Source organism: Camelus bactrianus, chromosome 30 (assembly GCF_048773025.1).
Source record: "Camelus bactrianus isolate YW-2024 breed Bactrian camel chromosome 30, ASM4877302v1, whole genome shotgun sequence".
Taxonomy (NCBI): domain Eukaryota; kingdom Metazoa; phylum Chordata; class Mammalia; order Artiodactyla; family Camelidae; genus Camelus; species Camelus bactrianus.
Genome location: NC_133568.1, coordinates 14,507,594 through 14,518,797, shown reverse-complemented (window position 1 = coordinate 14,518,797; position 11,204 = coordinate 14,507,594). Strand labels below are relative to the sequence as shown.

The following is an 11,204-nucleotide window of genomic DNA, read 5'->3' as shown; positions in this document are numbered from 1 at the left end:
GGGGTCTCCCAGTCCCCATTAACCAGAGATGTCTTGTGTCTCAGTGGGCAGAGCTTCACACTTTCTTTGGGTGTGTGCAGTTAGCATAAAATCCAGGTCAGCCACACAAAAAGCCTTGCTCCAGGGATTAAGGGAGGAGCTGTGGAGAGATGAAAATTCAAGGTTACCACAAGTTTGGGTGTTCAGATTGTCAGTTCTGGAATAAGACTCAGTCGCTTAGTGGCTTCCAGTCCCTGGATCCAAAATGGAGACCACAAAGCCGTCCCTATCCCATGATGCTTAGAGACTGACATCTCTCCATCAGAGAAGCCATTAAGTAGGAAGGAAAGGCACCTGCATCCCAAACCTAGGAAAGGAGAATTATTTACTTACATTTATTTAACAAACACTTAAACAGAACTTAATAAGTCCTAGGCAATTGCTCTAAGCACTTTATGAACATTAGCTCATTTAATTCTCAGAACAATCCTAGCAGGTATCTTCCTGATTTTACAGCCAAGGCACCATTTCTGAGGCACAGAGAGGTTAAGCAGCAGGTTGGGGGTCACACAACTAGGAAGTGGTGGAACCAAAGTATATACCTAAGCAGTCTGACTTCGGAGTCCATTCTTTTAACCACGACACCATGCTGCCTCATATTTTAAAATAGCATAATATTTTCATATTAAAATAATGTCACAAATTCCTGAAACACTGGCAACAATTTTTACAATCTTTTCAATCTAGCCGGTTCTCCAGATCCTGTAAAAACCCAGTGTCTCCAGCAGCAGCCCCCAGCGCCTCCCTGCTGACAGTCTCTCTATCCCCAGTCACCTAGTATGTTCCTTCCTGATCTTTGTCGTGGTCCGACTTCAATAACAGCTTTCCATTTCCTGGTAGATGGAGTTCTGACTCCTCCTGTCTAGCTTTCGAAGCCCAGTGGTCTCAACTGTTCACTTGTGTTTCTCATGACCCCCCTTCTCCTACAACATGTATCTTTCAGCCATTCAAGTCCACCTCCTCAGTACACGGAGACCAGCCCAAAGCGGACTTCCCCGAAAGCCTCAGCTTCTCTGCGTTTCCTTCCACCTAAATTCCACCTCCGAGCCAGGGTCAGGTTTTCAGTTATGCACAAATGAACGCTGACTTGAACTGCTCACTCTTGCTTCTTGTCTCCTTCCAAATGTGCATCCACCATTGAACCTCAAACTGGACTGTACAGAGGTCGGATCTCCTTGTGTGCTCTCTTCTCAGTGCCTTCGCTTTCCTTACACCTCCCTGCTGTCCCTACATTTCTATTTTATTTGACTTTATTTTATTTTAATGTAGGTGCAGAGGGTTGGGTTAATCCTACTTATCAGTTCACAACACAACATCACCATCGGTCTCTGCATGGCTCTCATTTTATTCACCTTAATCTCTACATCTTGATCCCATTCTCCTCCACCTCATATGTTTAATGTGTTTTTTTATGAGTGGTTTTGCAAAATGAGTTTGATTGTTTTAGATTCTTCCTGGTTTTGCTCTGCTTTTAAGACTCATTAACAGCGCACTCGGAACATTAATTTAACTGCTCTTCGTGCAGCCACTCCATCGAAATATCTGCTCTCCCGGGTGGTCATTCAGGTTGTCTCCAACTTCTGGTCACTACAAATAATGTTGCAAAAAATACCTTGTATGAGTCCCTTGATGGAGCCAAGAAAAATTTTCTTTAACGTGAAAATGTCTCTAGGAGTAGAACTGCTGAGGCAGAGGTCTGCATGTACTTAATTTGTCCAAGCCGTGCCAGATGCTCTCTAGAACCACCCTCACCCCCGCCAGCACGTACCAGCTTTGTACTTATTGCCAGTGAAATTGGCCTTTCATTCTGGCTATGCAATACTTGGGGAAACATCTCGGGAACTTGTAAATAAAACCAATGCCCAAACCCCGCCCAGAACATTTAGGTCTGGGTCTCCTATGGTAGGGCCTGGGTATTGGAGTTTCTTCCCCCAAATATTTCAGGTGATTCTAAAGCACAGCCAGGACTGGGAATCTCTGGTATAAAGGGTTATCTTATATTTTTAATTTGCCTTTTTCTCTGTTTACTCATGGTTTTGAGTATATCTTCATAAACTTGTTAACTTTGGGGTTTTATATTTTCCAGTAAATTGTCTGTTCTCCAGCACATCTGCATGGTTAAAAGTAGGTTTAAACGATGATCAGGTACAGGTTTGTACGGGCTGTACCCTCAGATGGTGCTTTCTTGGCCAGTGGTCTGTCCTGGCTGACTGACCAGGGCTGGATTTTGGGTGATGTTTTGATGGAAGTTGTACTGTCATCACTGACTGGCAGGCGATGAGAGCCAGTTACTGTCCCTGCCCAGGCATGTTACAGAGTTCTGTAAATAGCTGCTGGGCCAGCTTTGCAGCAAAGAACTCTGGGTGTCTACAAGTGAGCTGGCAAAGGCAAGGCTATTATCTTCATCCATGTTGCCACCAACTAAGTCTGATAGCTTAGGGCTCTGAATGTGCCCAGTACCTGACACTAGGTTGGGGACATGCTCAAAGATTCAGACTCGGCGCAAACACATTGTGCTGCGTGGGCGGAGTGCAGGTAGGCAAGATTCACTTCTCTGTTCTCCACCTGTGCTAAGGGCTTTGGCTCTGTTATTCATCAATGCCAAGAAACTGCAAGGATTTACAGTAACGTTTGAGACCTGGCCACAAAGAACACAGATGACCACAACATTTTTTAAACTAACTATTCAAACTACAATTTGACTCATGTAATTATGTATCAGTTATAGCAAATGTGGGATGTGGCTGTATTTTAATGTAATGTGAGGTGGGGTGGGAACACCAATAGCATGAAAGTCTCTGGGATATGAAGGCCTTAAAATGACCCTAGAAAACCAGTGAGCCTAAGAAGGGATCAGAATGACACTCAAGCACCAAGTTGTCTATGTCTCTGGAATTCAAATTGTCAATTTAAAAGATACTGTAGAATGTATCTTAATTGTATCAGTCCTGTAAGCCAGCATGCATCTCAGCCTTGGCTGCATATTAGAATCACCTGGAGAGCTTTTAAAACCACTGCTGGTGCTGCCTCCCACCCCAGGTATACAAATATCTCTGTAGGTGGTGCTCAAGAGAATCAGTATATTTTTAACTCCCAGATGATTTCAATGAGCAGCAATGACAACTGCTGAATTTGAGAACGCTTTCATCATTCTCTCTTTACTTGCTCTTAACCTCACCAGAACCCAGCTACAAAATGACAGCTCTTGTGAGAAACAAAGGCCAAATGGAACCCAGTTAAGCTGTGTTTCCAGAGGGGAGCTGTTTTCCTAAAACAGTTTGCTGGATCACCTAGATACACTGCTAGACTTAATTGCTGAGAATACTGAAAGCATTAGGGCGACAATATTTTGATTCAGGATTTTTTTTTTCTGATACGTCACAGTTGGAAATGCATGATTCCAAATTTACAATGGCAATTCCAAAACATTTCAAGGTATCAGCAAGCATGGACCTTAAGCCAACAATTCCATAGATTTACAAGGGACTGAGAAATGAAGCTTTTCTCTAAAGTGTGACCCCTCTCTCTCAGTCTTGAGTCTGAACTTTGGAATCAGAAGAAAAGTTGAAATTTCTCACTTTTGAGTCTTGAACAGAAGGCATGGGAAGGAAGACTGTGAGAGGAGGAGCAATCAACATTCTTCCACTGAGGCCTATATCAGAAATCACCTACAAGAGAATGACCAAACTCATGAATCATGGTTGTAGAGACTGCAGTTTTTCTTCACCAAGATAAATATTGCTTTGAGAAAAATGGTTTTGTCCTAAATATAACTGACTTAAACATTAGCTATTTTGCATTATATTCATGAGCAAATTTCAGAATCTTAAACTTAAAACTCCTAAAACCACGTTCAGTAACATTTTTATTTCTCAAGTTAATAATGAAGTTGTAAGTCTCTTGTTTAACAATTTCCACTTGGAAAAGGAAAAGCAATTCAATCAAAATTAGTCCCGAATTAGTCCTGAATCTTCCCAGTTATGAATGTTAGTCTGTGTTCAACATTCAGCTGTGGCAAGTACTTCTCTATCAGCCTTTTCACTCACTAAACAAAGTTAATCAAAATGAAAGTAACAGTAATGTCAAACTGCCCTCAAGAAGGTACTACATATTACAATTATACTAAGAGCATTTGAAATACAAAAGCATTGATCTCAGTAGTGTTACCAATAGTTCTGTTTTTCTTTTTACTATGAAAAGAATACGTATTTGTTATATAAAATTTGGAAATGGGAAAAAACAACCAAAATGATTTCACCAAATTTTCTTCACTTTCCTTTCATTTGTTTACTGAAGAACACAGAGACTGAAAGTCATCTTTTTTTTTAATTCAGTTCCTACTTTTAATAACCAGTGAGAACAGTTTCATAGACACCCTCCCAGACATTTTTGTATGCTCATGTGGTCAGGGAGAGAAAGGTAAGGAGGACTAGAAAACAACTTGCTTATTTCACCTTTAAACAATAAAACAAGTAACCTTCCAATACTGTCCATACAAATATTTTATTAAACTATTTCTGTGTTGGATAAACATTTATATCATACTATATATTGTCCTTTTTTTTTTTTTTTTTGCTATTATAAGAAACTAGAGCAAATTTTTATAAAGGAAATGTGGTATTTATGATACACTACTGGGCTCAGTGAACAAATTTTACAAAGCCTTGATAATGTTTCAGTTTTCTCAAGAAGACATTCCAGCAGGGTAATAGGACTGGCTGCAGGCACTGCTGACAAGATGTTAAATCCTGACTCATTAGAGACTGTCCTCACATCCATCATCTTCAACTTCACAGCCTGCCCTTCCTGGTCCAACACCCTCGGGTTCCATTCCCAGGTATGTTCTCCCTGTTCTGCTGCTACCTACTAGCCAGGCCCCCCCCCCAGCTCTTTGTATGAGTAACTCCTTTTCTCTGATACAGGGACAACAGTTGCTCAATCTGGCCATGCCGAGACTTGACATTGGTTATTTACCTACAAGCAATGCGAGAGGGTGGGAACTGATCTTGTGGAGAAAAGGCATCATCTTACAAGACCATTACTTCAGAAAGGCCTTTAGGAATTGGAAGACTGCTTCCTGTGGCAAGCCAGTCCAGGAGACTCAGTGAAATCTGGGACTTGAAGTTTTTAAGTACATCCTCAGAATAATCCATTCCCAGTCTAAGAGTCCCATCCCTTTTAGATTCTTGACTTTCAATAGGAAATTTTTTTCAAGGCAGTGAATTCAGCAACCATGGTAACTCTGCCACTCTCAAAATCAAATCTGACTGAGATCAGATCACTGTCTGAAGGTTACTATTGGGACCAGATTTTCAGCACAGTCTGTATTTTGGGTTCAGGAGATGAGTGTCTGTTAAAACACAGTCTTCTGATTTTCCCAGAGTACCCCAAATTGATACTTGGCTTTCTTGAGTCTATTATTTTCTTCCTTTAGGGCTTCTATGACTTTTAATAACAGCTAACCAGTTGCATATGCCTTCAAATTATCATCATCTTCATCTATTTCAAGGCCAAGAGTTTACATAACTCAGTGCATCCTTCTCCACCTGCACCCCATTACAATCCACTAGAGGTGAGAGTCCTAGAAATTATGACACTGCAGAGTGCTGGGGGCCGTCACCACCACACTTAAGACAGCAGTGGGGTCCGCATGGAGTTTCAGGTCCTTGCTGTTATCCTTGTCTCCAGAATCCCATCCTGAGGCTCTGCTTCCTATGGTCACTTCTGATATCAACTGTCCTAGTGTGGGCTTCCCCAACGGAGACACTGAGATAAGAACTTGACAAGTAGCCTATGTAGGAAGTTATCCCAGGAAGCACCAAGACAGTGTGAGAAAGTGAGGTCAGAAAGGGGGAAATTAAATACAGTGTGTAAATGAGCAAGTTACTATATATTACAGGCACCCAGGGCTCAATACTGCTGAGAACTTCTGGGAAACTATGTGGAAAAGGGCTCTTCAAACTACATCCAAGGGAAAAAACCAACTACAAATTGTTTTTATAAATATAAGTTTTTTATTTATGAAAAAAAAAAACTCAGCCACACTCAACTTTTTGTTTGTACTACAAGAGCAGAGTTGAATAGTTGCAACAGGAATCACATTGCCCACAAAGCCTGAAATATTTACTATCTGCCCTTTTACCAAAAAAAAGTTTACCAATCACAGGCATATGACATACCTCAGAGTTGTCCTCTGCCAAAACATGGGATGAGAATGCTGGAGTATTTATTCATCAAAGCCTGTCCATCATTTACTGAGGGCTACTATTGGAACCGTTTCTCCCCAGCACGTCCAGCCTGCCCCACACATACTAATCATACTCCAGTAACCAGAGGTAGCACTCAGGTAGAGCCTCAGGTGCATACACTAAGATGCTACTGGCATGTACAGAAACAGTACTGCAGGGATTTAGATAGGGCAAAAAAGTGCCTGCCTACACCTTATATTTCTGGTTTTATGAGAGCCACTTTTGAATCAAAAATAGATAGTGAATTCCATCCAGTACTATTCCTTCATCTATTGCTATAACTATAGGTTATTTTTGCCTTTAGCCAACTAATATGAATTAAATACAATGCCAGATATTGAAGCACCCTTATATTCCTGGAGTAAACTTAACCTTATCATGATATATGATTTTTAATACACTATAGAGTTCATTTAGCCAATGTTTTATTTAGGGTTTTAGCATCTATTTTTGTAAGTGAGATTGACAAATAATTTGTTTTGCAGAGATCATCCTTACCCAATTTGAGATTCAAGGTTCCAATAAAATGAGTTGGGCAGGTTTTCTACTTTTTCTATTTATTGGAATAAATTTACTACAATTGTAAAGCTCTATTCCTTGAAGTCTGATAAAACCATCTCAATCGAAGCCTTCTTGGAGGAGAAGTCTTTGATTACATTGTCAATTTCTATAACAAGAGTGGGCTAGTCATGTCTTCCCTTTCTCTTTGAGCCAATTTTGCCATTTTCTATTTCTCAAGAAACATATCCATTCATCTAGGCTATTCATTTGGAGTTGCTCATAATTTTCCTTTATTCTTTTTTTTTGCCCCTCTTTTTCACATAGTTGTATCACCTTGTCAATCTACATTTTATTTACTTGCATCTTTTCTTTTTCTATTCAGGTATAATTGATATATAACATTATATAAGCTTTGGGTGTACAGCATAATGATTCAATAACTGTATATACTGCAAAATGATCACCACAATAAGTTTAGTTAACATACATCACCATACATAGCTACAAAATTTTTTTCTTGTGTTGAGAACTTTTAAGTTCTACTCTCTTAGTAACTTCCAGATATGCAATACACTATTATTTACTATATTCACCACTCTGGACATTACATCCCCAAGACTTATTTTATAACTGGAAGTTTGTACCTTTTGACCACCTTCACCCATTTTAGCCATTCCCTCCCCACTGCCTCTGGCAACTACTAATCTGCTCTCTTTAACTATGAGCTCAGTAGTTTCTTTTGGTGTTTTTGTTTTGTTTTGTTTTATTTTGTTTTGTTGAGATTCCACATGTAAGCGAGATCATGCAGTATTTGTCTTTCTCTGTCTGACTTATTTCACTTAGTGTAATGCCGTCAAGGTCCTACAGGTAGTTAAGATTTCCTCCTTTTTATGGCTGAATAATATTCCATTGTGATATATATATATATATATATATATATATATATATATATATATATATATATATATATATATATATACCACATTCTGAGGTCCTGAGGTTAGGACTTCAACATGTGAATGGGGCAGAGGAATAATTCAACCCATAACATCCAATATCCTTCAGCTCACAGTCTTATCTGATACTCCCATTTTGATATTCTATTATACTACTATCTTTGTGATGAAGTCATCATAAGAATTATTACCTCAATTTATCATTCATACACTGAGGCAAAGTGCAGGTGAGTACATTCTGAGGGTCTATAAACTTGTCATTACCTGAGTGTACGTAAGAAAGGATTAGAAATCCTTCAGCCTTCATTAAAAAGCTTTACACTGTCCCATTCCACTGCCTGGTCAATATCTGATATGAATCTAGAAATAAAAATAAGCCAGAAAATAAAGTCTCATCTCCTTCGCAATAAGTTGTAACATAAAACTCCCTAGGAAAGCAAATTATAACTATATATAATATAAAGAAAAGCAGAAGTAATGTTCAATAATGCTCTACATTATCCTAGAGAATGGAACAGTGGAGAAGACAAACGACTTTGGAGTCACACTGAACTTGGCTTGGTTAATAGTTCTGCCATTATTAGCTCTGTAACGCTGGCATAGTTCTTACTTTCTCTTTTCTTTTTTGTTTTATTTTTACATTATACTTTTACTTTATTATTACATTTTGATGGAATATGCTCATTATTATATATATTAAATAATACCAAAGTGTGATAAAGTAAAATCAAAATCTTTCTCATTATAAATTTCCATCCATGAATTCTCCTAAGAAATAACTGTTAATATTGTATTTTTTTCCAGTCTTCCTTCTATAAAAATACAAATATAAAAGGTAAATGAATATATTTTTGCCAAAAAATTAATTATATCAAATATATAACACAATGCAACTTGATTTCTACCTTGAACAGAATGTCACAGACTTTTTTATATAACTTTTCATATAGATCCACTTCATTCCTGTATTTTGAGTGGCTACATAATATTCAACAGCATGAGAAAACTAGTTTATCAAATGCATTCCCCTGTTGATACACTTTGGTTGTTTTCAATTTTTCACTATTATAAATAATAATACAACGATCATCTTTGCACAAATATATATGTGTGTGTGTGACAATTTCTTTAAAATATATTTCTATAAGTTAAACTGCTAGATCAAAGGGTATGTGCATTTCTCATTTTTTATAGGTCCCACTGAATTGACCTCTATAGAAGTTTGTACCAATGGCAATATCAATCTTTTCATATTTTGCAAATGTAAGAGGTGAAAAATCATATATAATTGTAATTTTAATTTGTGTCTTTTTTTAAGAGAAATTGGCAATAGCAGTATCATATGGAACCATTGGCCACTTGTTATTTCTTCCACTGTAAATTATTTTTATGTATATTTGCCCACATGTCTGTCATTTTTTTTTTCATTACTTATTACAAGTAACTTTTTTACGTGGCTTTTTTTCTCTTTCAGCATAGTGGTTGAAAATAAGGATTCTGAAGTTAAACTGATAGAATGAAATCTGACTTCTGACACTTTATGTGTTTTTGAACAAGTTACTTAATTACAATGTACAAATTATGTGCTTTTTGTACAAGTTACTTAATTCCCCTGTGCCTATGTTCCTTCCTATGCAAATACTGATATTAAGAATACTTACTCCTAGAATGTTATGAGAAGTGAGAGACTACAATTTAAAGTGATTGATCAGTGCCTGGCACATAGCCATCACTCATTAAGCACTAGTTATTATCTTGTTTCGAAAGGCATGATTGTTAGCCTCAATTAATCTCAGTTTCCTCATCTACAAAAAATGATGAAATCTACATCCCAGATTTATTGTGGAGATTAAATAAGATAAAATAATGGGTTTATGACAATAATATAACCTTATAACATTATAACTTTTTATCATCTTGCCTAAAAATTGTTACATAACTGAGAATGTCACCATCTAGCTTCTGAGTGGATGTATTTGCAGCTGCTACTTAAACAATAGGGAGAACTTGCACTCCTTCAGCACTTCACTTACTCCAGAGATCAGACTAACTGCTTCACACATATGGTCTCATGTAATTCTCAGCACCTATGAGGTGGGTACCAGTATTATCTCTATTTTATGAATGAAGATATTTATGGATGAAGATACCAGTATTATCTCTATTTTATGGATGAAGATATTTATGGATGAAGATACCAGTATTATCTCTATTTTATGGATGAGGTATATATGAATGTAAAACTTGCCCAAGGTCACATGTTGGTTAGTGGTAGAACAGAAATTAAAACCAGAGCATCTGACTCCAGGGTCGGTGACCTTGACCACTATACTGTGCTGATCACTTGGCAGTGGTAGAACCTATAAGAGATTTTTATCTTTGCTTTTAGAATAATAGATGAAGTCTCCAATTTTATATGTAATTTTAAGAGGAATAAAAACATGTGACATATTCATAGGATTAAGTTTTCTGTAGTGACTGATTGTCAACCCAAAAGAGAAATATAATAACATTATTTCCAAGTAGATAAATTTTGGGCCCCCTATAAAACCTTACATGGATATCAATTATCTTTCCCATGATGACAAGTCTATACCAAATAACAAAAAGAGGAAATAAGAAAAAAATCAGTAAAATTTTATATAAATAATATTTACTTAGACATAAATTTTATAAGTAAATTCTGAATTTGAAATTAATTATCAAAATAATCTGCCTAGATGTAGAATCTGAGGAGCCTTATGTTGTGTTAAAGTGCCATCTGCAGCAAACATTGAAATATCTACACAAACTGTATCTGCAGAACATTCCTTTCCACGTTGATTTCAATAGCAACTAAATCCTTAACATTAAGTCTCCCTCCATCAGCTATGGTCCATTTTTACTCCACGGTTATTTCTATTCATTATTAGCAGCTTTTGGAATACAGGGACTATTTTGGAAAGGAAATGAGCCAGTCAGACATATCGGGAGGCTTCACAGATGGCATTTTTTAGAATAGTTTTGTTTTCATTTTGCTATTGAAAAGTCCTTTTAGACCCCTTTGCAACATGCAATAATGCGCTCGCATTAACTGATACATGATGTGTGCTTCTGCTATTTTTCCTCTGCTTCGCTTGGCAATTAAACACATGATTTCCCTGCAAATGACTATAATTTTTTGCTTCCATAATATTTATGTCAACTCCAGAGGAGCTGGGAGTTGGCATCCTGAAAACCTGACCATCTGAGGCAATGGCAGCAGCTTGTAATTTCATCTGTATCCACTAATTACTGGATGATCAGAACACCAGAAATAAAAAAATCATATGCTGAAAAACCATAATATGTGCCCTCAGCTGGCTAACTCAGTAATTTGAAGCCATGTGCAAATGAGCACATAACTTTCTGAGTGATTTATTGCTGTTTTGGGACTACATACTAAGCTTTGAAAATATTTCATTTGATCTGAACTACAAAC

General features: G+C 37.3%; 1 protein-coding gene across 1 annotated transcript in view; it reads right to left on the bottom strand.

Moving 5' to 3' along the window:
* Positions 1-25: 25 nt before the first annotated feature.
* The window catches only part of LOC141575600 (uncharacterized), a 63,329-nt gene continuing 52,150 nt past the window's right edge, over positions 26-11,204 (bottom strand). The window contains exon 3 of the mRNA XM_074355173.1: positions 26-139. Within this exon, the coding sequence (XP_074211274.1) occupies positions 81-139 (59 nt within the window). The 3' untranslated portion in view covers positions 26-80. The remainder of the gene's footprint in view (positions 140-11,204) is intronic.